The sequence below is a fragment of the Chrysemys picta genome, chromosome 9, assembly GCF_011386835.1.
Source record: "Chrysemys picta bellii isolate R12L10 chromosome 9, ASM1138683v2, whole genome shotgun sequence".
Lineage (NCBI taxonomy): Eukaryota > Metazoa > Chordata > Testudines > Emydidae > Chrysemys > Chrysemys picta.
In genome coordinates, this window is record NC_088799.1 from 62,639,384 (window position 1) to 62,666,465 (window position 27,082).

General features: G+C 48.2%; 2 protein-coding genes across 2 annotated transcripts; both read right to left on the bottom strand.

The window, feature by feature from the left end:
* Positions 1 to 4,218: 4,218 nt before the first annotated feature.
* Positions 4,219 to 6,083, bottom strand: LOC135973382 (uncharacterized). The gene is made up of 2 exons (XM_065556386.1): positions 5,546 to 6,083; positions 4,219 to 4,721 (listed from the first exon to the last, which is right to left on the bottom strand). Exons 1-2 carry the CDS (start codon positions 6,081 to 6,083, stop codon positions 4,219 to 4,221), a joined length of 1,041 nt encoding a protein of 346 aa, XP_065412458.1.
* A 16,321-nt stretch (positions 6,084 to 22,404) lies between these two features.
* On the bottom strand, positions 22,405 to 24,790 carry LOC135973383 (uncharacterized). The gene is made up of 2 exons (XM_065556387.1): positions 23,868 to 24,790; positions 22,405 to 23,038 (listed from the first exon to the last, which is right to left on the bottom strand). Exons 1-2 carry the CDS (start codon positions 24,403 to 24,405, stop codon positions 22,536 to 22,538), a joined length of 1,041 nt encoding a protein of 346 aa, XP_065412459.1. The 5' UTR covers positions 24,406 to 24,790; the 3' UTR covers positions 22,405 to 22,535.
* Positions 24,791 to 27,082: the final 2,292 nt, after the last annotated feature.

A 27,082-nucleotide genomic window follows, 5' to 3' on the forward strand; every position in this document is an offset into this window, starting at 1 on the left:
AAGCAGCCACTAGCTGTGATTGTCATCAAGGATGACCCTTCTGTTTCGCTATGTACCTCTGCAGGGGTGCCATACCTTGGTACTGTGATTCTTCCTGTGGCATAATTCCAAAGGAGAAGAGGTTAAAAGAGGAGAGCTGTTCAGTTGAATTTAGGGCAGTTTTTACTTAGCTGGAAAGGAGGAATGGCAGTAGAGATATCACAGAGATTTATGAAACAAAGAATGGCTTAGAGGAGGCCGTTCTGGCTGCTATATATCGCATAAAATTTCTATAAGTTATTTCTTTATAGGCATTTCAGTGGTGCTCATAACTGCTATACAAGAACAAAAGGGCACTCAATGAAATGAACAGGCAAAATATTTAAAAGGCAGAAAACAAAACTTAGTTTTAGGCAACATATAATTATCCTGTGGAACTCATTGCCTAAGAGTATTATTGGGACAAATGGCTCAGTAACTTTTAAAAGTAGGTATTGGAATTTACAAGAATAATACAGCAGTAAAGGAATCATTTCCCAATCCTGAAAAGACTTATGCATGTGTTTAGCTCTATGCACTGTGTCCGGTCTTACTGAATTCAGTGGAACTACTCACAATGTCTGAAGTTAAGCATGTGAGTCATTCGGTGCAGGATCAGGGCCTTAGGGTATGTCTACACTACGAAATTAGTTCGAATTTATAGAAGCCGGTTTTATTGAAACCGGTTGTATACAGCCGATTGTGTGTGTCGCCACATAAAATGCTCTAGGTGCTCTAGTCGGCGGACCGCGTCCACAGTACGAGGCTAGCGTCGACTTCCGGAGCATTGCACTATGGGTAGCTATCCCACAGTTCCCGCAGTCTCCGCTGCCCCTTGGAATTCTGGGTTGAGATCCCAATGCCCGGATGATGCAAAAACAGTGTCGCAGGCGGTTCTGGGTACATGTCGTCAGGCCCCTCCCCCCCCGTCACAGCAACGGCAGACAATAGATTCGCGCCTTTTTACCTGGGTTACCTGTGCAGACAACATACCACGGCAAGCATGGAGCCCGCTCAGCTCAGCTGAGCTCACCATCACCATATGTCCTCTGGGTGCCGGCAGACGTGGGACTGCATTGCTACACAGCAGCAGCTGCTAACTGCCTTTTGGCGGTAGACGGTGCAGTAGACTGGTAGCCTTCATCGGCGATCTGGGTGCTGGCAGCCGTGGGGCTTGCCTTTTGGCAGTAGATGGTGTATTACGACTGTTAACCGTCCTATTACAAGTTGGGTCATCGCACGTTAGCAGAGTCTTCCCCGAGCACCCGATCGTGCAATAGGCCTGAAGACCATCGTCATACACTAACTGCCAAGCGACCAGTATTTGCTGCCAAGCACCCAGAAAGATGCCGAGGGCTATCAGTCACGCTGCACCGTCGTCTTAAGATGTAAAAAATAGATTTGCTCTGTATTCATTTGCTTCCCCCTCCCTCCGTCAAATCAACGGCCTGCTAAACCCAGGGTTTTCAGTTTAATCTTTGGGGGGACCATTCTGTGTGACAGTTGTTTGTGTTTCTCCCTGATACACAGCCACCGTTCTTGATTTTAATTCCCTGTACCAGTACGCCATGTCGTCACTCGGCCCGCCCTCCCTCCTTCCCCTAGTCCGTCAGATACTACTTTCGCGCCTTTTCTTTGAATTCTGGGTTGAGATCCCAATGCCCGGATGATGCAAAACAGTGTCGCGGGCGGTTCTGGGTACATGTCGTCAGGCCCCTCCCCCCTCGTCACAGCAACGGCAGACAATAGATTCGCGCCTTTTTACCTGGGTTACCTGTGCAGACAACATACCACGGCAAGCATGGAGCCCGCTCAGCTCAGCTGAGCTCACCGTCACCATATGTCCTCTGGGTGCCGGCAGACGTGGGACTGCATTGCTACACAGCAGCAGCTGCTAACTGCCTTTTGGCGGTAGACGGTGTAGCATGAGTGATAGCCGTGGGGCTGGCAGCCGTAGGGCTGCATTGCACCAGCCCCTTGCCCTTTGGTAGGCAATGGTATATTATGATTGGTACCCATCGTCGTCGTACTGGAGTGGCTGTCAATCATGGCCACCTGGGCAGACATGCTACTGTTTCGATGATGATGGCTACCAATCGTAATATACTATTTTCTGCCAATTGCCCAGTATTGTCTGCTAAGCACCCAGAAGAGGCCGAGGGCGATGCTGGGTGCTGGCGGACGTGGGGCTGGCAGACGTGGGGCTGCATTGCTACACAGCAGCAGCCCCTTGCCTTTTGGCAGACAATGGTGTATTATGACTGGTATCCGTCATCGTCATACTGGAGAGGCTATCACTCATGCTGCACCGTCGGCGCTCATGCTGAACTGCCAGCTTAAGATGTAAAAAATAGATTTGTTCTGTATTCATTTGCTTCCCCCTCCTCCGTGAAATCAACGGCCTGCTAAGCCCAGGGTTTTCAGTTTCATCTTTGGGGGGACCATTCTGTGTGACAGTTGTTTGTGTTTCTCCCTGATGCACAGCCACCTTTCTTGATTTTAATTCCTTGTTCCTGTACCTGTACGCCATGTCGTCACTCGGCCCTCCCTCCCTCCCGCCCTCCCTCCTTCTCCTGGTCCATCAGATACTACTTTCGCGCCTTTTTTCTGACCAAGCCCCATAGATAGCACTGGGATCATGGAGCCCGCTCAGATCACCGCGGCAATTATGAACACTATGAACACCACGCGCATTGTCCTGGAGTATATGCAGAGCCAGGACATGCCAAGGCGAAACCCGGACCACCCGAGGAGGCGATTGCAGCGCGGCGAAGAGAGTGATGAGGAAATTGACATGGACATAGACCTCTCACAAGGCACAGGCCCCAGCAATGTGGAAATCATGGTGTCACTGGGGCAGGTTCATGCCGTGGAACGCCGATTCTGGGCCCGGGAAACAAGCACAGACTGGTGGGACCGCATCGTGCTGCAGGTATGGGACGATTCCCAGTGGCTGCGAAACTTTCGCATGCGTAAGGGCACTTTCATGGAACTTTGTGACTTGCTTTCCCCTGCCCTGAAACGCCAGGATACCAAGATGAGAGCAGCCCTCACAGTTGAGAAGCGAGTGGCGATAGCCCTGTGGAAGCTTGCAACGCCAGACAGCTACCGGTCAGTCGGGAATCAATTTGGAGTGGGCAAATCTACGGTGGGGGCTGCTGTGATCCAATTTGCCAGGGCAATGAAAGACCTGGTGATATCAAGGGTAGTGACTCTGGGCAACGTGCAGTCAATAGTGGATGGTTTTGCTGAAATGGGATTCCCAAACTGTGGCGGGGCCATAGACGGAACCCATATCCCTATCTTGTCACCGGAGCACCAAGCCACCGACTACGTAAACCGCAAGGGGTACTTTTCAATGCTGCTGCAAGCCCTGGTGGATCACAAGGGACGTTTCACCAACATCAACGTGGGATGGCCGGGAAAGGTACATGATGCTCGCGTCTTCAGGAACTCTGCTCTGTTTCGAAAGCTGGAGGAAGGGACTTTCTTCCCGGACCAGAAAGTGACCGTTGGGGATGTTGAAATGCCTATCGTGATCCTTGGGGACCCAGCCTACCCCTTAATGCCATGGCTCATGAAGCCGTACACAGGCAGCCTGGACAGGAGTCAGGACCTGTTCAACTACAGGCTGAGCAAGTGCCGAATGGTGGTGGAATGTGCATTTGGACGTTTAAAAGCGCTCTGGCGCAGCTTACTTACTCGCTCAGACCTCAGCGAAAAGAATATCCCCATTGTTATTGCTGCTTGCTGTGCGCTCCACAATATCTGTGAGAGTAACGGGGAGACCTTTATGGCGGGGTGGGAGGTTGAGGCAACTCGCCTGGCCGCTGATTACGCGCAGCCAGACACCAGGGCGGTTAGAGGAGCACAGCAGGGCGCGGTGCGCATCAGAGAAGCTTTGAAAACGAGTTTTGTGACTGGCCAGGCTACTGTGTGAAACTTCTGTTTGTTTCTCCTTGATGAACCCTCCAACCCCCCCCCCCGACCCGGTTCACTCTACTTCCCTGTAAACCAACCACCCCACCTCACCCTCCCCTCCCCAATTCGAGCACCGCTTGCAGAGGCAATAAAGTCATTGTTTTTTCACATTCATGCATTCTTTATTAGTTCCTCACAGAAGTAGGGGGATAATTGCCAAGGTAGCCTGGGATGGGTGGGGGAGGAGGGATGGAAAAGGACACACTGCATTTTAAAACTTTAACTCTTATTGAAGGCCAGCCTTCTGATGCTTGGGCGATCATCTGGGGTGGAGTGACTGGGTGGACGGAGGCCCCCCCACCGTGTTCTTGGGCGTCTTGGTGAGGAGGCTATGGAACTTGGGGAGGAGGGCTGTTGGTTACACAGGGGCTGTAGCGGCGGTCTCTGCTCCTGCTGCCTTTCCTGCAGCTCAACCATACGCTCGAGCATATCAGTTTGATGCTCCAGCAGACAGAGCATTGACTCTTGCCGTCTGTCTGCAAGCTGACGCCACCTATCGTCTTCAGCCCGCCACTTGCTCTTTTCATCCCGCCATTCAGCCCGCCACCTCTCCTCTCGTTCATATTGGGCTTTTCTCATGTCCGACATTGACTGCCTCCACGCATTCTGCTGTGCTCTATCAGCGTGGGAGGACATCTGCAGCTCCGTGAACATATCGTCCCTCGTCCTACGTTTTCTCTTTCTAATGTTCACTAGCCTCTGCGAAGGAGAAACATTTGCAGCTGGTGGAGGAGAAGGGAGAGGTGGTTAAAAAAGACACATTTTAGAGAACAATGGGTACACTCTTTCATTACAAGGTCGCATATTTCGGCTTGCAGGCAGCCATGGTAGGCCACAGTGTTTTGGCTTTTTTAACCTTCTTAACATGCGGGAAAGGTTGCAAACAGCAGCGCATTTCCCATATCAAGGATGAATTGGGTTGTCCATTTAAAATGGGTTTTCAATGTAAAAGGAGGGGCTGCGGTTTCCCGGTTAACATGCGGCACAAACACAAGTAAACCACCCCCCCCACACACACACACGATTCTCTGGGATGATCACTTCACCCCTCCCCTCCACCGCGTGGTTAACAGAGGGGAACATTTCTGTTCAGAAGAGCAGGAACGGGCGCCTCTGAATGTCCCCTTAATAAAATCACCCCATTTCAACCAGGTGACCGTGAATGATATCACTCTCCTGAGGATAACAAAGAGAGATAAGGAATGGATGTTGTCTGCATGCCAGCAAACACCGGGACCATATGCTGCCATGCTTTGTTATGCAATGATTCCAGACTACCTGCTACTGGCCTGGCGTGGTAAAGTGTCCTACCATGGCGGATGGGATAAGGCAGCCCTCCCCAGAAACCTTTTGCAAACGCTTTGGGAGTACATCAAGGAGAGCTTTCTGGAGATGTCCCTGGAGGATTTCTGCTCCATCCCCATACACGTTAACAGACTTTTCCAGTAGATGTACTGGCCGCGATTGCCAGGGCAAATTAATCATTAAACACGCTTGCTTTTAAACCATGTGTAATGTTTACAAATATTTACAAAGGTACACTCACCAGAGGTCTCCTGTGTGCCCTGAGGGTCTTGGGTGAGTTCGGGGGTTACTGGTTCCAGGTCCAGGGTCACAAACATATCCTGGCTGTTGGGGAAACCGGTTTCTCCGCTTCCTTGCTGCTGTGAGCTACCTACAGTACCTCCATCCTCATCTTCCTCGTTCCCCGAACCGTCTTCCCTGTGTGTTTCCCCAGTGAGAGAGTCATAGCACACGGTTGGGGTAGTGGTGGCTGCACCCCCTAGGATCGCATGCAGCTCCGCGTAGTAGCGGCAAGTTTGCGGCTCTGCCCCGGACCTTCCGTTTGCTTCTCTGGCTTTGTGGTAAGCTTGCCGTAGCTCCTTAATTTTCACGCGGCACTGCTGTGTGTCCCTGTTATGGCCTCGGTCCTTCATGGCCTTGGAGATCTTTTCTAATACTTTGCCATTTCTTTTACTGCTACGGAGTTCAGCTATCACTGCTTCATCTCCCCATATGGCGAGCAGATCCCGTACCTCCCGTTCGGTCCATGCTGGAGCTCTTTTGCGATCCTGGGACTCCATCACGGTTACCTGTGCTGATGAGCTCTGCGTGGTCACCTGTGCTCTCCACGCTGAGCAAACAGGAAATGAAATTCAAACCTTCGCGGGTCTTTTCCTGTCTACCTGGTCAGTGCATCTGAGTTGAGAGTGCTGTCCAGAGCGGTCACAATGAAGCACTGTGGGATAGCTCCCGGAGGCCAATAACGTCGAATTCCATCCACACTACCCCAATTCCGACCCGCAAAGGCCGGTTTTATCGCTAATCCCCTCGTCGGAGGTGGTGTAAAGAAACCGGTTTAAAGGACCCTTTAAGTCGAAAGAAAGGGCTTCGTTGTGTGGACGTGTCCAGGCTTAATTCGGTTTAACGCTGCTAAAGTCGACCTAAACCCGTAGTGTAGACCAGGCCTTAGACTGTAAGTGCCTCACAGCTGGGGCTGGCTCTTAATGAACAGCATCCACTCTGCAGTACCTCTTCAGTGTAAACAGTGGTCCAGCCTTGCAAAATCTGGGCATTCTGGGAAAGAGTGGTGAAGAAGGGAAACTAAGCTAAATGGACCGGTACTCTGTTCTGCAGTGGAAATTCTTACACTATGTATTTTTGTCCAAGTCCCTTCATAACATTTTACTTTATAGAATTGCTTGAGCTAAAAGATTTTACTACAGAATCTTCAGACAGGAATGGTCCTAATAGGTCAACCCTCCACCCCTTGCATCTGAGCCCAGAGCTTCTACATACTACGGGAGGGGGCAATATAAGCAGATGATAGATATAGATGATATTTGCAATATAGTAGAATCCAGAGGCCCCAGCTGAGATCAGGGCCCCATTGTGCTAGGCATTGCATATGCACCTAGTGAAAGAAAGTCCCTGCTCCAAAGAGCTTGCAATCTAAATAGACAAGACAGACAGAAGGTTGGAGAAAGGCAATATTGCTATCCGAGTTTTACAGGTGGGGCATTGAAGCACAAAGAGATTGCATTTTTAGTGCCACGTTTGATGTCTTTGGGACGTGTCCTTCACGTTCCTCTGGTATTTACACCTTATCTACCGTATTCTCTGCACTTCTGCAGAAACGCATGGGGATCTGCAATTGCTTGATGTGATTTGGAAGTTTCTTGAAGTGTTTTGTATAGTGAACAAAACCTCCAGCCCTGAACACCCTCAAACTTAGGGAAAGTTCAGATTCAGATCCAAATGTGATGGTTGGATCTTATCTCTATGCTAGTTGGAACCTAAATCTGGGACCTAAGCATCCCTGATCTCCGGGGAAAATTCAAATCTGGATTCAAACTTGCTGTCTTATGCCCATTTCCTGTTTGGTGCCTTCCAGAGCTCAGCCAGCCCACCCTACCATCTTCAGTGAGCTCCTACTTCTTTCTGAGGCATCTGCTCTGAGGACAAAACTCTGTCCCCCCAGGTGGCTCTTTAGTCTGGTATCTGGCTATCCCTGCATGGGGGCATTCTACAGATAGAACAAGAGCGGGCTATCAAGGCTGAGACCCACCCGCTGTGGGAGTAGAAATTTGTCCTGTCTTTGCTCTGGTACCTTTCAGAAAACATTCGCTCTTCTTTGGGGCACCACTTATCTTCCCCCCCAACTCCCCAACTTTTTCAATTCATTGAGCCACTGGGTACTGACAAGACAAAGTAAACAAGCTGAGGAAAGAGACAATGTGTGCTCCTGTTTGTTGCTAAAGCTTCAGCGGGAGATGCCAGCAACAAACATGTGGCCCAGTTATACTGGATGCCTGCTCAGCTGCAGGTGTGTTGTGAAATGTGAGGATCAAACACCAAGGGCCTTTAACCACCCACAAGTGCAGGTCCATGGTATAAGGCTCATTACCTTCCAGCCAGATGGCAGTGAAGCCCATCCCCATTACATCAGCTAAGGATCAGGCCTAGAGTGACTGTGATGACTTCCACCACAGACCACTCAGTTCACTCATCAGCCACTCAGAGCACTCCCTTTATCTCTCCCAGAATGTTAGTGCTGGCTCAGGTCTGCGCCTTATTGTTGCGGATGATACATGTTTCAAAGCAGCGAGCACACAGCTGGAGGCTCACTTACCGGCTGCAGCTCAAAGCTTGAAAAGTCTCATTTTTGACTTGCCAGCAGAGCAAAAATTATATCTAAAGTGAGTGATGGTGGGGAAAAAAATATAACCTGCTGGAATGTCACTTCTCTGGCTCTTCATCACCCAGTGTTAATAGCTTAATTAAACGGTTCGCTATCAACGGTGTGAAAGGTAACAATCTAGGTTGGCTGCTGCAGTGGAGATGGATGTTAGAGGCGGTCAGCTTTGCTTCAGGCAACTAGTGCCCTATGGTACCCGTTATTGTAATACCTGAGGCATCTCACAATCATTACTGCATTCACCATCACAACACTCTAGGAGGCTGTTATCCCTGTTTTGCGAATCAGGAACCACATTACTTGCTTGAGGTCATGTGGGGAGTCTGTTGCAAAGCAAGGACTTGGACTTGGATCTCTTGCGACCCAAGTGAGCAGCCTGCCCATTGAGCTGTGCTTCCCTGCTGCTCAGCACCTTAGCACTCATCTGACTGTGCCAGATTCTTATTGCTTAAGGGCCAGTACTTTACAATGTGAATTGATACAGATTTCAGCGGGATGGCTCATACAGTAAGATACTAATTAGCATGAATAAGGGGGGCAGAATCTAGCCTTATAGTTATTCTGCTTCAGAGATGCTAAGCACAACTACTGAGCCCTTTGCTTCCACTAGAGGGTGCTGGACAACTTTCTTTGGAAATCTCAGTAGGCTCCATCTGCAATGTCTTTAATAATCCTTGGTTCCAATCCCTTGCAAGCCCTCTCTGTCATCCATTCACTCCTGATTTATCTCCATCGCAGGGAGCTCTGCATCTCTGCCCTGGAATGCTGCTGACAGCAGAACAAATCTCACCCTTCATATTTTATGGCTCCACAAAAGCTTTATCAAACAACTGTGAATAATAAACCAAGTTATGGGGAGCCAGGGACTGGGTTCACAGCCACCTATGGGCTATACATACACTTTCCTCCTGGCTTAGTAGGTCTGCTCAAGCAACACTGCAGCCTGTAGCACAGTGTGTAACAAGAAGTTTATTCCCTCCTTGCGGACGCCAGTAGACTGCTGTATAAAATGATGAGGGGTCCATATTAAGTGGCTGAAGGTATTTTGTGGATGTATAGGCTCTTAAGTAATTTTTCCCTGCATTCTCAACATCTACCCATGTTTGCAGGACCCCTATAAAAACCCAAAGTGTGAGACCCCATTCTACAGCAGAAGAAACACTTTCCCCAAGCTTGGTGGAAGCTGATGGATGATCAACGAAGGCAAGTGGAAAGAGTCAGGTCAGTTTCAACTCCATTAGAAACACTGGGACAGATTCTGCCAGTGTTACTTGCACTCACTCGTACCTTATTCCCATGAGCAGTTGGATGCAATTACAGAACAGGGTTTGTCTTGGTGTTAGGAAGCACAGCATAATCTGGCCCATAGCAAGGAGAAGGTGTGAACTGATGTTTGATTAAAGCAATAATGATAGCATTGTTGGGGGAAAATGCCATTTGCAGGTTTCCCAAAGACTTCCAGGCCACTAGTGACCAATAGCTATTACTATCTGAGGGTTCTAGTAAGGTCTGTGTGAAATGGGGATGGGGATCTGTCCAGCTTCCAGCGCAAACTGTTCACATCACATCAGCTCTTACCCAGTTCGTGCTACCTGGCAGCCTACATTAGAGAGCCCTAGAGAGGGACCTACCCTTATCCCCTACAGGATGGCTATGGTAAGTGCTAGGTTTTGAGCAGAGCTGAGCAGAAAATGCTTCTTCTGCTTCTTTTTGAGATTTAATTTTTTTCCAGTTTTGGATCAGAATGAAACCAAGCACTCACCTGGGATGTGTGGGACACACAGGTTCAAGTTCCTGTTCCGGCTGATTTACAGCAGGTCTCAAACATGGGTCCCCTATATCGCAGCTGGCTGCCCTAAGTACTGGAGTGAAGCTCTCTCCCCCTCTCTGACCAGAAATTACATTCTGGACCCAAGAGACCTGCACAGTGAAAATTTTGTCAAAACTGATACATTTCTGGGCAAATTTTCAGTTTTGATGAATCAGCATTTGGTTTAATCATTTTCCAATGAAAAAACATTGCATTAAAAACTTCCCAACTGCTGTAGAGTACAGCACTATTTTATATAAGGGCTCAACTGCCTCACTTTAATTAAAAACATACCACTAAAAAACCCTGGTAGTTGAGTGATTTCCGACTTCTTTAGCCCTATGATCTTCACTCTGATCTTCACTGGCTGATGCACCAGGCTGCCATTCAAAAACCCATCCGAAAGGCTCTCTTACAGGTGGCCAAACCTATCGTGTTTGATAGGGCATTCTGAGTGCTGCCGATGTGTACAGCTGATGGACCTGTTATACAGATCTCCATCCACTGACAGTTGCCACATTCCTTTCCTTACTGTAGCGATGCCACTCTTCACTGACATGTATTTGTCACTGAGATAACTGTGGAACTTGGCCTCCAAGCTCTGGCCATTTCTACATTGCCTCTCATGAAAAATGCTGCGACAGATTCTGCTGGCAGTTCCCCATTGACTCCAATAGAAGTTCCAGGTGCGTAGCTGAGAACAAAATTTAGGCCAATGTGTCTCATTTACCATCAGAGGAATTTTCTGCTCTTTATCCTGTTTCTTTCATGGTCAGAGAATTCTAATCACCTGATAATTTCCTTCCTATCTTTTCCTATCACTATAACTCAGATCCTACCAAACTTTGCCCAGTTTAGAACCACAGTGGCCACTTGCCGGAAGCCCAAGGATCCTCCCTCCTAGCATGAAATTAGCAGACTGAAGTTGCTGTCATGTTTAAAATGGCAATGCGACTCAGAGACTACAGATCCCAACATGCAAAGCTCCAAACTGACCTGGCCACTTTAGTCAAGATGTAGCATTGCTTGTTGCAGGGCCGGCGCAACCCATTAGGTGACCTAGGCGATCACCTAGGGTGCTAACATTTGGGGGGTGGTGACCGCAGCGGCCAGATCTTCGGCCACCCCTGTCATCGGCGGTATTTTGGGGGTGGGACCTTCCACCGCCTCTGTTGGGGGCGGCATTTCGGGGGCGGGACCTTCCGCTGCCTAGGGCGGCAAAAAAGCTGGCGGCGCTCCTGGCTTGTTGGAACTGTAGTGTCTGTGGACTCCACTACAAAATGACTCAACCTCCTGGAGATCTTTGTGCCTTGAACATTGTTGATAAGAACTCTGTGGCTTGGCTTGACCGGATTGCATATGCCATAATATTGCCATATTAAGGATGATGGCAGCAATGGACTGATTTTAGGGTTGCCACCTCTGAGGTACAAAACAAAGGGACATCTGGGATGATCCTGAGCCCATAAAATGGGATAGCTGGCAGTGTGCACTGGGCACCCTTACAGATTACCAGGACAGCTATGTCAATAAAGGAATGGTCCTGGGAAAACCTGGGCAGGTGGCAACCTTAGCTGAATGGTGTAATCCCATGGGCTGCATTGGAACTGCAGGTCATAGTATGAACACCTCTGCTCTCCTGATTATTCCCTTTCATAGGGATTCCATCGTATTCATGCTGCCTATTAGGAATGGTGCTGTTATTATTTACTTGTATGTGATAGCTCTCAGGTGCCCCATTGCGCTAGACGTGGTGCAAACATAGAACAAAGAGCTGCATCAGAGAGCTTACAATCTAAGCAGCGTTTTCTTCAATATCTACAGCATAGCAGCAGCACTAAAAGAGAAAAACTGGTGCAACAGAAAAATTAGCTTTATTGCTCACCATTTACATGAAATATTTAATATTTCAGCCATAAACTTTTTCTTCCGCTCGTTAAACTGGTATTAAAGTTGGACAGAAATTGTTCACAGTTGCTGATATTAGGCCCAAGCATGGCCAGGGTGTAATAAATTGCCACTTTGCAGCAAGATGGCTGCTCTGTCCTTGATTTTTCAACCTGTCGTAAGCACTGCTATCAGTGCCACTCTGTGCCAGTCTTGATTGGCAGAGAAAGGTAACAGTGATGAGAAAAGAGGTAATAAAGGGACCAGGCATTTGGGGGAAGGATAGTCTGGTGGATGAAGTACTGGAGTGAGAGTCAGGCATTTTGGATTCAATTCCTGTCTCTGTTACAGACTCACTGTATGACCTTGTCTCCTTGTACCAATAGGAATAAGAATTATGACTTGTCTTTTTAGCTTGTAAACTCTTCAGAGTAAGGATTAATTCTGTGAGAGCAGAGCCTTGTACCATGGGGCCTTGATGTAATCTGGAACCTCTGACTGCTACTAGAATATAAACAATGAGGAAAAGTGAGGGTCTGGCAGATAAATAAGAAAAGGACAGGAGTGTACATCCAGATGCCTTGTTCAAATGTGTCAAGGGCGATTGCATTGGTCACCTTAAGTTTCCTCTACAATTTTAGCTCAGTACAGCATTCTTTTCCACTTTCTGGCATAACTGGGGTGTTGTGGGCTTTAACGGCTGCTGTGTTCTGCCCCAGCAGCAGATGCATTTCCATAGTGAGTGATGCGGGTCTATGTGTTTGTCAAAACTCACAGGAGTGTTGTGACTGGCTAGAAAACAAGAATTCTGCTTCACAAAAAAATTCAAAGTTTCAGCATTTGGTTTCATTTTGCATTGGGCTGAAACAAAAAACTGTTGAAATTTTTCATGAAGAACAAAAGAGGGATAGAGCCCCACCTCAGAATAGCCAAGAGTGGGCTGGGCACTCACCTGGGATGTGGCAAAGCCAGATTCTTGAGTACCCTACCCCCAACCTGCTGGCTATTCTAGATGTAGCTTTCTCTCTCTGGCCAGAAATTCCATCCTGAACCCAAGAAACCTTCCTGAGGAAAGTTGCATTGAAATGGATACATTCCCTTGAAAAGTTTCAGTTTTGATGAATTGATATCCACTGAAAAATTCCCAACCAGCTCTGATAGTGAGGCTTAATTCATTACAGTTTGCAAAGCACTGTCAGAACCTCAGCTGGAAGGAGAAAAGTATTAATTATTAATAAAATGAGCTGTGTTTCCTTATCTTACAGCAGCAGAGAGGCCTCTTCAGAGGCTGCGTGCCCCAGTGGGTAGGACACCAGACTGGGAGTCAGGACTCCTGGGTTCTCTATCTAGCTCTACTGCTGACTCGGTAGGTGACATTTTGCCTCTGTGTTGATCCTGACCTGCTTTTGGAAAGGCGCTTTGATATCTTTGGATGGAAAATGCTAAATATTATTATTATCAGTGGCAGATTTTCAGAGCAGTCAGTACTAGGGTGTTGGTTGCCTAGCATTACCATGCCACCGTTTCTGGTAATAATCTAAACTAAACACATGGCAGTACTGACAGCTGAACATTTCAAGTGGGTAATATGAGGGCAAAGTCTGGGTCACCCATTTCGGCAGTAGCATTACCACCACTCTATGCTCTCTATGGTAACACAGAGCCACAAGGAACTAGCAGTTAGGAGCACGAGGAGAAATGTTTTCATACTCATTTGTAAAGGATCGTTTTGTTTTCTCTAAATCCTAATTAAAACATTATAACTTTGAAAACCTTATAAAATGGCATTTTGAGAAACAGATTTGGGGTTTGCTTGTTTTCGTTAATATTTGGATGGGGAAAGAATGAAAACAACAACCCGGCCAGAAAAAATTGGCTCCTTTGTGCAATGCTGCAAGATGGTTTGCTTTGTAGAAAACGAGAATCCTGGATTCATACTGTAAGATTAAATGGGTACTTAACTCCTAGCCCTAGTTAAGAGGCAGTGTGCAATTGTGCCATACAAAGAGAAGTCTCAGGAAGGGGTTGGGAGCCTTGCTTTCTTCCCTGCTTGCTTCCAGGATGGAAGGGCACATAAGTGACTATAGCCCTTGTCTCTTAATGGAACACACCTCGCAGGGTAGAAACAGAAGCATGAATAAAATGACTCAAAGACAGCCTAGAACTTTTCCCATACACACACTGAACCCCAGCGGGTGGGCTCTTAGCAGTTCCCCTGGAGCACACAGTGCCTCACAGGATTGGGCTCATATAGGTGAGCAGAGCAAAGCTGATTATATCTGAGACCACTTTTGGGAACAAGTCTTGTTGGAGATTGGCCATGATCTTGATATCATAATCTCCTCATACACACAGCACTAGCATAATTGTACTATGATGGATTGTGTTTTAAATGTAGGATTAAGTTTATCCTTTATGTTGACCTTAATGATGTTCTATAAATAGATTACCATTGTGGCAGGCTATGGGGGTGACAGGAATTTGTTACTGTGCTACAAGTGTGATTATATCTTCTGTGCTGAAACTGAACACAATACACTGCCCGAGTGCACACTGTCTAGTAGCTAAAATGTGGGAGGTGGGAGTTGGGGATCCTGTTTCTGCCCTGACTCTAACTTGCTCTGTGACGTGGGAGAGCCACATAAAAAGACAATGTTAAGTATATTAAAAATATGGATCCAGATTGTCAGCTGCTATAAATTGACTTCAGATGGAGTCGTGCTGATTTACGCTGTCTGAGGATGTGTCTCATCATCACATTGTGACTAACAAATGCCCTCATCTCTGCGAACTCCACAGTATTAAAAATATGAATCCTAATTTTACTATTGACCTTTCATGCTCCTTGTATTTCTCTCAGCTTGCATAAAGGAAATAGGCTAGCCATTTTCTAATCAATTTCACTTTCCAACCCTGGCTCACTAGGGCTGATCAAATATTTTCTATCAAAATTTCTTTTTCAATGAAAAATTAGGTTTTTTGACCAAATGAACATTTTTGTGGAAAGTGCCTGCATTCCTTGAAGGTTTGTTTTTTTTTTATCAGAGAAAAGAAACCTCTAAACCAAAATGTTTTTGTCTGAAAACAAAACAAAAACAATAACAACAACAATAAACAACAATACAAGTTTAGGTTTTGAACGTTTTGGGCTGAACATTTTCAGTTTGGGGTGGCAAAAAAATAATAAAAAATGTATTTCAAATAAGGTTGCAAACCTCATTTTCTGCTCAAACAATTGCAGGGTTTGGGATGGGCAATGTTTATTCTGTTTAAAATCTGTGTCCAAGAGATTTTTTTTTAATTCCAAAGCTTGATTTCAGCTCTTCATGTTCAATGCTACAAGCTCTTTTGCAATGTCTGTTGTGATGGGATCCAGCTGCTGAATCCCATATGCTGTTAAACCCAGTGGGTCCTGGTGGAGATGGTTCACTGTTCCTAATGTTGGGTCTCTCAAGTGCACTTTCAGATGAGACCTGTGTTTGACTTCCTTCTTGGGCAGTGGGACCCTGTAGTCCTGCCACCTAGATCCTGAAATCAATGCCTTAGCCCTCCTTGGACACATTCCTCCCAGAGACCCCCTGGCTGTGGGAGCTCTGCGTTCCTAGTTATACCTTTCCAGGACAACACGACAGTAAAGCAAGGAAACACATGCCGAGCAAAGTGATTTTTTAACCACAAACCCATTACTCTTAAACAGCACAAGAGACATAGAGATCTATGGAAAACAACAAACAGTCCTGAATGCATCCCCTGGTCTGATCTCACCACCCCAATGAGTTCTGAGTTTGGCCTGAGTCCTTCGGCCAGACAGCCCTTCTGGCCTTCTTGGCCTGGCCATCTTGCTGCTAGTGATGGGATGGCCCCTTGCTTAGAGAGGCAGCCTCCTTTTAAAAAAGTCTCTTGTCATCTTTCTTGCCTATGTGCTTCCACTGGGGAATTGCCAGGCGCCAGCCCCTCCCCGGGGTTCTGAGTAGAAAGTTGTTCAAATCAATGGCCCCTACCAACAGCAAACCTCTTGTTCCGCTAGAGTAGAAGCATCGATTGCTCTATCACAGCTTCCTGGACATAATCTTTACACTACATGTAATGTCCCTGCCTCAAAATGGCTACTCTAATCCACAATAAAGGTCACAATCATAAATGGGGTTTTCAGAAAACGATGTGAAATTCCTAACTTGACACAGACTTATCCCCAAAGAGTCATAGCTTTGTGTATTAAACGTGTGAGGCCAACCTACATGCACACTGCTGTTCAGAATGGTTTCTGGCTGCTTCTAAGGCTATATCTACACTGCAAGGGCTACAGCTATGCTACTGTAGTGTAGACGCTTGCTACTGTGACAGAAGGAGTTTTTTCATTGCTGCAGTAAATCCACATCTTCTCCCCCCCACCCCCACCCCCGATAATTCTTCCATCAATCTAGTGGTGTCTAAATGAGGGCTTAGGTTGGCTTAACTATGTCTACATTTTTCACACCCTGAATGACATAGATCGACTGAAGTTTTAGGTGCAGGCCAGACCTTAGACACAGAACACAGTGGGCACGAGCAGAGGGCTCACCAGGTTTTACCCTATTCCTATATCCTACAGTGGCCAACTCCTAGGTAGGGAGAATAGACTCCACTTCAAATCATTGCATGTTTAGTTTCATTTTGGGTTTCACACCTACAAGTTACGGTGATTGGAGCCCTATCTGGTAGAAAGACAGATAGAGAGCTCTAATCTTGCCTGAAAACTCTTTGAGGCAAGAATTGTCTTTTTGTTGTATGTTTGTACAGTGCCTAGAACAGTGGGACTTGGACCTGTAGACACTATTGTAATCTAAATAATGAATCATAATCATCATCTATCAATCTAATACATACAGGGCCGGCTCCAGGCACCAGCCTGGCAAGCAGGTGCTTGGGGCAGCCACTCCGGAGAGGGGCGGCACATCCAGGTATTTGGCGGCAATTCGGCGGACGGTCCCTCACTCCGGCTCGGAGCGAAGGACCTTCCGCCAAATTGCCGCCGCAGATCGTGATTGTGGCTTTTTTTTTTTTTTTGGCTGCTTGGGGCGGTCAAAACCCTGGAGCCAGCCCTGAATACATACAGCTCGTTATTCTGTCCTATCCCTCCAATCTATCAGTTAGATAGAGAGATAAACAATCAGATTAGATAACTAGTTTGAGAGAGATTAGATCACTAGAGTGAGAGTGAAAGAGAGCGAGTCACATTCTGTCCTCACTTGAGAGTTGTGCTGGATAGTCACCTGTTCCCACTACCGTTGTATGCCGTGGTGTAAAGCGACAATGGCAGCAGAATGGAAATTGGAATAAGTCCATCTTGAACTACTGCCTGGGAGACCCATGGTAACCACAACAGGGGCTCTGCTGTGACATCTGAAGTGAGATTAATATGTGTATGGTGGAGATTGCAAATGTCTGACTGAAATGCACACATTGCAGAAATCCTTCCTCATCAGAAGGGGAGGGCTTTAAACACAGCCCTTAATATGCATCCCCAGTGAGAGGTCTCCCTGCACATGAGTGAGATCTGGCAAAACAACAGGAACCTGAAAGGACTTGATAATATTTTTGGGTAGGCAAGATACCCCCCTTTCCCCTCCCCCCGAGTTATATACATTACATAGGCTGGGCAATGATTGCTGAGATTCCTTAAAGCCAGGAGGTGGGCTGGAATTCACACAAAGGTTTCAGAGCCCAGGTGTTTGTAAACAGTGCATTGTAATACACTGCAGCTGGCAATTAACAATGTAACCTGCAGCAAACCATAGGACTTGATCCTGCTCCACTGAAGTCAATGAGCTTTGCCATTGACTTTAATGGGTGTAGCAGGATCAGGCCCACGGAGAAGGTACATTCCCTGGGTAGGAAGCTGCTGAGCACTCAGGCCCAGTGATCAGAGTGTTTAGAGGGTGGAACTTTGCTGTCTCTGGTGCAGATGGACACAGCGCTTGGGTTAGAGTTGGGGCAAACAATTTATTAAGGCTGGAATTTTCAGAAGGGGGCCAGATTGTCCAAAGGGGTCAGCTCCTATGTAGGCACCTAAAGTCATAGAGGTCAAGGTCAGAAGGGGCCATTTTGCTCATCTCGTCCGACTTCCTGCATAACACAGGCCAGAGAGCCCCATCCAGTAATTCCCTATCCCTTCTGTTGCACCTGGAGCAGAGCTTTTAGCACAGACCGTTTTTGTACCATTATATCTATGCCTGTTAGGAGTGTGATTTGTTGTTTACCAACATAGTTATACTGGTACAAGCCCCAGTGTAGATGCCCTGGTACAATGGTGCCTTATACTGGTATCGTTTATTCCCTTCAGCTTTATTGCTGTAAAGCAGTGTTGCCTAGTGGTTAGAGCACTGGACTGGGATTCAGGGTCTATGACACTGGCCTCCAGGTGACCATGGGCAAGTTGCTTCACTTCTCTGTGCCTCAGTTTCCCTAACTGTCAAATAAAGGTAATGATACTGACTCTCTCGGTAAAGTGCTTTGAGCTCTATGGATAAAAAGTGCTGTATGAGAGCTAGCTATTGTTGTTATACGTGATGGGGTCTATACCTCACACAGGCAGATGCAGAGTTAATCAGAGGGGGGTGGCCCAGCTCCAACTGAGGATGAGGCCCAGCTGGGGAGGAGCTGTGTATCTGAATTAAGAATAAGTCCAGCTGTGAAGAGCAGGGGGGTGGTGACTAATAAAGGAAGGAGTTCAGGGCTGTAGAGGGGAAGTAGGAGGCTAGTATGCATTGGGATCCTCTCTGGAGAAAAGAGCTCCAGCAATGGGCCAGGAGAGACACTGGGAAGTCATAGGGGTGGAGCAAACTCCTGGGGTGAACCTGCATGAAAGGGCAAGGCCCAGGGAGGTAGGATCAGGGGTTGGGTTTCTGCAGGGAAGAGACATGGACACAGAGACAGTCTGGAAGAGGCAGACAAGAGCTTGACCTCTAGGGAGAAAGCTCTGGGAAGCATTGATCAGTGTGAGAGGAGAAAAGAACTAATAAAATAATAGGTATATCTCCATATATTTCATCTCATAGAACTGGAAGGGACCCCAAAAGGTCATTGAGTCCAGCCTGCTGCCTTCACTAGCAAGGCCAAATACTGATTTTTGCCCTAGATCCCTAAGTGGCCCCCTCAAAAATTGAACTCATAACCCTGCGTTTAAGCAGGCCAAGAGTCAAACCACTGAGCTATCCCTCCCCCTGAGGCCTAGCAAGGGGTGAAGAACCTACAGAGAGGTGAGCTCAGGAAAGGGGAAAAGGGCCTAGAGCCTGGCCAAGGTAGTCAAGGGAGGCAATTAACAGTCTGAGGGAGCAGATCTTAGCTGCTTGCTTCAGGGTCCCTGGGCTGGAACTCAGAGTAGAGTGAAGGTCTGGGTTCCCCTTGAAGCCATGAAAGAAAGTGGGGTGAAATCCCCTGAGATGAGCAGTGTAAGGATCATTGAGCTCAGAGCTGGGCTGAAGACCTGCTGTAAGGTTTCTAGACTACTGTTCAGTGAGAGTCTCTGTTACCAGAGGGGATGGGTCATGAGACCGCCACAGGATCACAGTGTCTGTCAGCAGGGGACTCCAGGGGAAGAGTGCAAGCCATGCCCAGCCATGAGAGGTACAAGTTGGTGAGTCATTCCTCTATACCCAGTGTAATTGCATCTGCAGCAGCGAGTGGCACACCTTAAACTACACAGACACAGCTCTTATGTGCAGACAAACCCTTAGGCTCATAGTTTAAGGTTAGAAAGGACCATTGTGATCATCTTATCTACAAGTAGTCAGAACTCCTAGAGTTCAGCAGGTTGGGTTCACACTGGATACTGACATCCCCTCTGGATATTAGTCACAATGGGAGCTGCTCTGTACTAGAAAGTCTTGAAAATGAGGCTCTTACATAGGTGTCTAAGGGTATGTCTAAACTACGAAATTAGTTCGAATTTATAGAAGCCGGTTTTATTGAAATCGGTTGTATACAGCCGATTGTGTGTGTCCACACATAAAATGCTCTAGGTGCTCTAGTCGGCGGACAGCGTCCACAGTACGAGGCTAGCGTCGACTTCCGGAGCATTGCACTATGGGTAGCTATCCCACAGCTATCCCACAGTTCCCGCAGTCTCCGCCGCCCCTTGGAATTCTGGGTTGAGATCCCAATGCCTGGATGATGCAAAACAGTGTCGCGGGCGGTTCTGGGTACATGTCGTCAGGCCCCTCCCCCCCCCCCCCCCGTCACAGCAACGGCAGACAATAGATTCGCGCCTTTTTACCTGGGTTACCTGTGCAGACAACATACCACGGCAAGCATGGAGCCCGCTCAGCTCAGCTGAGCTCACCGTCACCATATGTCCTCTGGGTGCTGGCAGACGTGGGACTGCATTGCTACACAGCAGCAGCTGCTAACTGCCTTTTGGCGGTAGACGGTGTAGCATGAGTGATAGCCGTGGGGCTGGCAGCCGTAGGGCTGCATTGCACCAGCCCCTTGCCCTTTGGTAGGCGATGGTATATTATGACTGGTACCCATCGTCGTCGTACTGGAGTGGCTGTCAATCATGGCCACCTGGGCAGACATGCTACTGTTTCGATGATGATGGCTACCAGTCGTAGTATACTATTTTCTGCCAATTGCCCAGTATTGTCTGCTAAGCACCCAGAAGAGGCCGAGGGCGATGCTGGGTGCTGGCGGACGTGGGGCTGGCAGACGTGGGGCTGCATTGCTACACAGCAGCAGCCCCTTGCCTTTTGGCAGACGATGGTATATTATGATTGGTATCCATCATCATCATACTGGAGAGGCTATCACTCATGCTGCACCGTCGGCTGCCAGCTTAAGATGTAAAAAATAGATTTGTTCTGTATTCATTTGCTTCCCCTTCCTCCGTGAAATCAACGGCCTGCTAAGCCCAGGGTTTTCAGTTTAATCTTTGGGGGGGACCATTCTGTGTGACAGTTGTTTGTGTTTCTCCCTGTTCCTGTACCTGTCCGCCATGTCGTCACTCGGCCCTCCCTCCCTCCCGCCCTCCCTCCTTCCCCTGGTCCATCAGATACTAGTTTCGCGCTTTTTTTCTGACCAGGCGCCATAGCTAGCACTGGGATCATGGAGCCCGCTCAGATCACCGCGGCAATTATGAGCACTATGAACACCATGCACATTGTCCTGGAGTATATGCAGAGCCAGGACATGCCAAGGCGAAACCCGGACCAGCCAAGGAGGCGATTGCAGCACGGCGAAGAGAGTGATGAGGAAATTGACATGGACATAGACCTCTCACAAGGCACAGGCCCCAGCAATGTGGAAATCATGGTGTCACTGGGGCAGGTTCATGCCGTGGAACGCCGATTCTGGGCTCGGGAAACAAGCACAGACTGGTGGGACCGCATCGTGCTGCAGGTGTGGGACGATTCCCAGTGGCTGCGAAACTTTCGCATGCGTAAGGGCACTTTCATGGAACTTTGTGACTTGCTTTCCCCTGCCCTGAAACGCCAGGATACCAAGATGAGAGCAGCCCTCACAGCTGAGAAGCGAGTGGCGATAGCCCTGTGGAAGCTTGCAACGCCAGACAGCTACCAGTCAGTCGGGAATCAATTTGGAGTGGGCAAATCTACGGTGGAGGCTGCTGTGATCCAATTTGCCAGGGCAATGAAAGACCTGGTGATATCAAGGGTAGTGACTCTGGGCAACGTGCAGTCAATAGTGGATGGTTTTGCTGAAATGGGATTCCCAAACTGTGGCGGGGCCATAGACGGAACCCATATCCCTATCTTGTCACCGGAGCACCAAGCCACCGACTACGTAAACCGCAAGGGGTACTTTTCAATGCTGCTGCAAGCCCTGGTGGATCACAAGGGACGTTTCACCAACATCAACGTGGGATGGCCGGGAAAGGTACATGATGCTCGCGTCTTCAGGAACTCTGCTCTGTTTCGAAAGCTGGAGGAAGGGACTTTCTTCCCGGACCAGAAAGTAACCGTTGGGGATGTTGAAATGCCTATCGTGATCCTTGGGGACCCAGCCTACCCCTTAATGCCATGGCTCATGAAGCCGTACACAGGCAGCCTGGACAGGAGTCAGGACCTGTTCAACTACAGGCTGAGCAAGTGCCGAATGGTGGTGGAATGTGCATTTGGACATTTAAAAGCGCGCTGGCGCAGCTTACTGACTCGCTCAGACCTCAGCGAAAAGAATATCCCCATTGTTATTGCTGCTTGCTGTGCGCTCCACAATATCTGTGAAAGTAACGGGGAGACCTTTATGGCGGGGTGGGAGGTTGAGGCAACTCGCCTGGCCGCTGATTACGCGCAGCCAGACACCAGGGCGGTTAGAGGAGCACAGCAGGGCGCGGTGCGCATCAGAGAAGCTTTGAAAACGAGTTTTGTGACTGGCCAGGCTACTGTGTGAAACTTCTGTTTGTTTCTCCTTGATGAACCCTCCAACCCCCCCCCCCGACCCGGTTCACTCTACTTCCCTGTAAACCAAACACCCCCCTCGCCTCCCCTCCCCAATTCGAGTGCCGCTTGCAGAGGCAATAAAGTCATTGTTTTTTCACATTCATGCATTCTTTATTAGTTCCTCACAGAAGTAGGGGGATAATTGCCAAGGTAGCCTGGGATGGGTGGGGAAGGAGGGATGGAAAAGGACACACTGCATTTTAAAACTTTAACTCTTATTGAAGGCCAGCCTTCTGATGCTTGGGCGATCATCTGGGGTGGAGTGACTGGGTGGACGGAGGCCCCCGCACCGTGTTCTTGGGCGTCTTGGTGAGGAGGCTATGGAACTTGGGGAGGAGGGCTGTTGGTTACACAGGGGCTGTAGCGGCGGTCTCTGCTCCTGCTGCCTTTCCTGCAGCTCAACCATACGCTCGAGCATATCAGTTTGATGCTCCAGCAGACGGAGCATTGACTCTTGCCGTCTGTCTGCAAGCTGACGCCACCTATCGTCTTCAGCCCGCCACTTGCTCTTTTCATCCCGCCATTCAGCCCGCCACCTCTCCTCTCGTTCATATTGGGCTTTTCTCATGTCCGACATTGACTGCCTCCACGCATTCTGCTGTGCTCTATCAGTGTGGGAGGACATCTGCAGCTCCGTGAACATATCGTCCCTCGTCCTATGTTTTCTCTTTCTAATGTTCACTAGCCTCTGCGAAGGAGAAACATTTGCAGCTGGTGGAGGAGAAGGGAGAGGTGGTTAAAAAAGACACATTTTAGAGAACAATGGGTACACTCTTTCATTACAAGGTCGCATATTTCAGCTTGCAGGCAGCCATGGTAGGCCACAGTGTTTTGGCTTTTTAAACCTTCTTAACATGCGGGAAAGGTTGCAAACAGCAGCGCATTTCCCATATCAAGGATGAATTGGGTTGTCCATTTAAAATGGGTTTTCAATGTAAAAGGAGGGGCTGCGGTTTCCCGGTTAACATGCGGCACAAACACAAGTAAACCACCCCCCCCCACACACACACACACATGATTCTCTGGGATGCTCACTTCACCCCTCCCCTCCACCGCGTGGTTAACAGCGGGGGACATTTCTGTTCAGAAGAGCAGGAACGGGCGCCTCTGAATGTCCCCTTAATAAAATCACCCCATTTCAACCAGGTGACCGTGAATGATATCACTCTCCTGAGGATAACAAAGAGAGATAAGGAATGGATATTGTCTGCATGCCAGCAAACACCGGGACCATATGCTGCCATGCTTTGTTATGCAATGATTCCAGACTACGTGCTACTGGCCTGGCGTGGTAAAGTGTCCTACCATGGCGGACGGGATAAGGCAGCCCTCCCCAGAAACCTTTTGCAAACGCTTTGGGAGTACATCAAGGAGAGCTTTCTGGAGATGTCCCTGGAGGATTTCTGCTCCATCCCCATACACGTTAACAGACTTTTCCAGTAGATGTACTGGCCGCGATTGCCAGGGCAAATTAATCATTAAACACGCTTGCTTTTAAACCATGTGTAATGTTTACAAATATTTACAAAGGTACACTCACCAGAGGTCTCCTGTGTGCCCTGAGGGTCTTGGGTGAGTTCGGGGGTTACTGGTTCCAGGTCCAGGGTCACAAACATATCCTGGCTGTTGGGGAAACCGGTTTCTCCGCTTCCTTGCTGCTGTGAGCTACCTACAGTACCTCCATCCTCATCTTCCTCGTTCCCCGAACCGTCTTCCCTGTGTGTTTCCCCAGTGAGAGAGTCATAGCACACGGTTGGGGTAGTGGTGGCTGCACCCCCTAGGATCGCATGCAGCTCCGCGTAGTAGCGGCAAGTTTGCGGCTCTGCCCCGGACCTTCCGTTTGCTTCTCTGGCTTTGTGGTAAGCTTGCCGTAGCTCCTTAATTTTCACGCGGCACTGCTGTGTGTCCCTGTTATGGCCTCGGTCCTTCATGGCCTTGGAGATCTTTTCTAATACTTTGCCATTTCTTTTACTGCTACGGAGTTCAGCTATCACTGCTTCATCTCCCCATATGGCGAGCAGATCCCGTACCTCCCGTTCGGTCCATGCTGGAGCTCTTTTGCGATCCTGGGACTCCATCACGGTTACCTGTGCTGATGAGCTCTGCGTGGTCACCTGTGCTCTCCACGCTGAGCAAACAGGAAATGAAATTCAAACCTTCGCGGGTCTTTTCCTGTCTACCTGGTCAGTGCATCTGAGTTGAGAGTGCTGTCCAGAGCGGTCACAATGAAGCACTGTGGGATAGCTCCCGGAGGCCAATAACGTCGAATTCCATCCACACTACCCCAATTCCGACCCGCAAAGGCCGGTTTTATCGCTAATCCCCTCGTCGGAGGTGGTGTAAAGAAACCGGTTTAAAGGGCCCTTTAAGTCGAAAGAAAGGGCTTCATCGTGTGGACGTGTCCAGGCTTAATTCGATTTAACGCTGCTAAAGTCGACCTAAACCCGTAGTGTAGACCAGGCCTAAATGGAGCTGAGGTTTCTTGAAAACCTGGCTTTGCTTGTGGATGTTGAACACTGGAAATTGAAGCCCTACATGAATTCAGCTCCTTGGTTCATTTGTGAATTGTCAGAGAATACACGTTGCTGTTTACTAGAGTTGGTTGTAACAGAGAAATGATTCTTTGTCATGGGGGGATTAGGATTTTTCTCTCCAATTTTGGTTGAAACCCTGAACTCCTCTCCCTAATTGATGCATCAAGTCTTGCTATTGTGGCATGTGATTGGTCACCTAAGCCACATGGTATTTCCTCTCCTTGATTGGTTGCCTTTTACTCGAGGTATGAAGCTGTCTCTGTCTGGGAACTCCACCACCCTTCTCACTCCTCACTCTCTTGATATGTCACATGAGATTCTCTACAGAAGCTCAAATCAGAGAGATTACTAACTGTACAGTCCCTTGGAGGGGGAGGGGAACACTCAAACCTTTAGTAAAGATTCATATGATGGAGGGGCTGGCATGCATAGATGCTCCACCCTGAGTCCCCAAGGCTGGAGCCTGGTGGAAAATGTACCAGTCTACTTTCCAGAACAGTCAGCTTTAAAGTGGCCATGCATTGGGCTTGACAATTCTAACCCACTTTGCATAGGAACCGTTACTCTGCAAACTGGCTGTTTTGCCAAGCCAAATGGCCTTTAACAGATGACCCGGGTGCCAGGAGACAGAGTATACCTGGATTTCAGCTCATTGAGGTTCTCATTAAAACCAGGCTTATTCTCGACATGTGTTTATATTTAGTGCCTTTTATTTTTATATTGTCTTCCTGTTCCATGCTGTAACTATGGGCGTGGTGTTATATCTTCTACATATATCCTCTCCGTATGAAGATATAAGCAATAGGGGTAACTTTATGGCCCAGTCTGTTTCCAGTTCACTGTGGAGTATGTCCTGGGCAGAGTGTTTTTTTTTACAGAGTCAATTGATTCCCAACATGAGATGAATGCTGCAGTAAGGCAGGGGACAATGGCTACAACCTGAGAACTAAAATCTGTCCACAGTTGTACCCATGCAACCTGCTCTGAAGTCTGGGGCTTTGCATAGGTGTTACCATGGGCCAAACTTGGGCTTCAGTTTTCAGTAACAGAGGATAGCCGTGTTAGTCTGTATCTACAAAAACAACAAGGAGTCTGGTGGCTTTCAGTAAGGTGCAGCTGTTCACCAAAGGTGATCGTAGTTGCTACAGGAAAGAGAATGAATCGTCAGTGGCATCCCACCTGCTTAAGCTAGTGTTGCCTTGCCACTGTGCTGTTTGTCACAAGTTGTTTGTCACAGCTGTCCCTTGAACACTGCGCCAGACTGAGAACACTAAATGCACCCTGAAATATCTCCAAGGGGATACCACATGGCTGCACCCTCAGGTTGTGTTGTGACGCCATTTGGTGCCATGGTGCAGTAGCATTGTGTTCCCACATCATAAGGTTTTAGTGGGATGACACAGCATCAAGAGAACATCAGAGACAAGTCATACAATAATGTTGCCAGAGGGGAAGAATACTTAGAAAGTGGCCATCCGGTTCCCGACACCATCTGGTGACGTGAGATCAGCAGATGCACATGTTCTTTTTACTGTTAACCAGTATTGAAGCAGGATGGATACTGACGTTCGGTCTCTGACGCAAAGTTTCCAGAGTCACCGGTGTCACTAATGCTGTCTGTTTCAGTAAGCTGGAGTGGGTGCAGAATGAGCAAGACTCTCAGGAATACTCTAGAGATGATACTGAAGCAAAATCTATAGCCTGGAGAACCCCCCAACTTTGGGCACATAGAAGAGAGGAATTTGAAATCTGGATCTCAGTTTGTGGCTATGGCCTGTTGCTGTTTTCCAGACACAGTTTGCTGGAGTTAGAGTTGAGCTTTCAGAGTGACAAGCTGGGAAAAGATACACTAGGTGCAGCCTTTGCTGATTCAATGTCCGAAATCACCCAGGCCCTAGAGTGGATATTTGGGTAGTAGTAAGGATTGTATAGCTCTAACATGTTTGAGTACCTGGCAGACTAACTGGCAGGCGTGTTAAGCATGGAAAAGCTTAAATATATAAGTAAATAATTGAACTGCACACCCATTGCTTCATGCCATTGGGTAGCCTCTAGATTTATACAAAGTGTTCAGGGCCAGCTCCAGCATTTCTGCTGCCCCAAGCAAAAAAAAAAAAAGCCGTGATCGGCGGCGGCAGTTCAGCAGCAGGTCCTTCGCTCCTAGAGGGAGTGAGGGACCTGCCGCCCCTGAATTGCCGCAGGTGTCGCCCCTCTCCCTTGG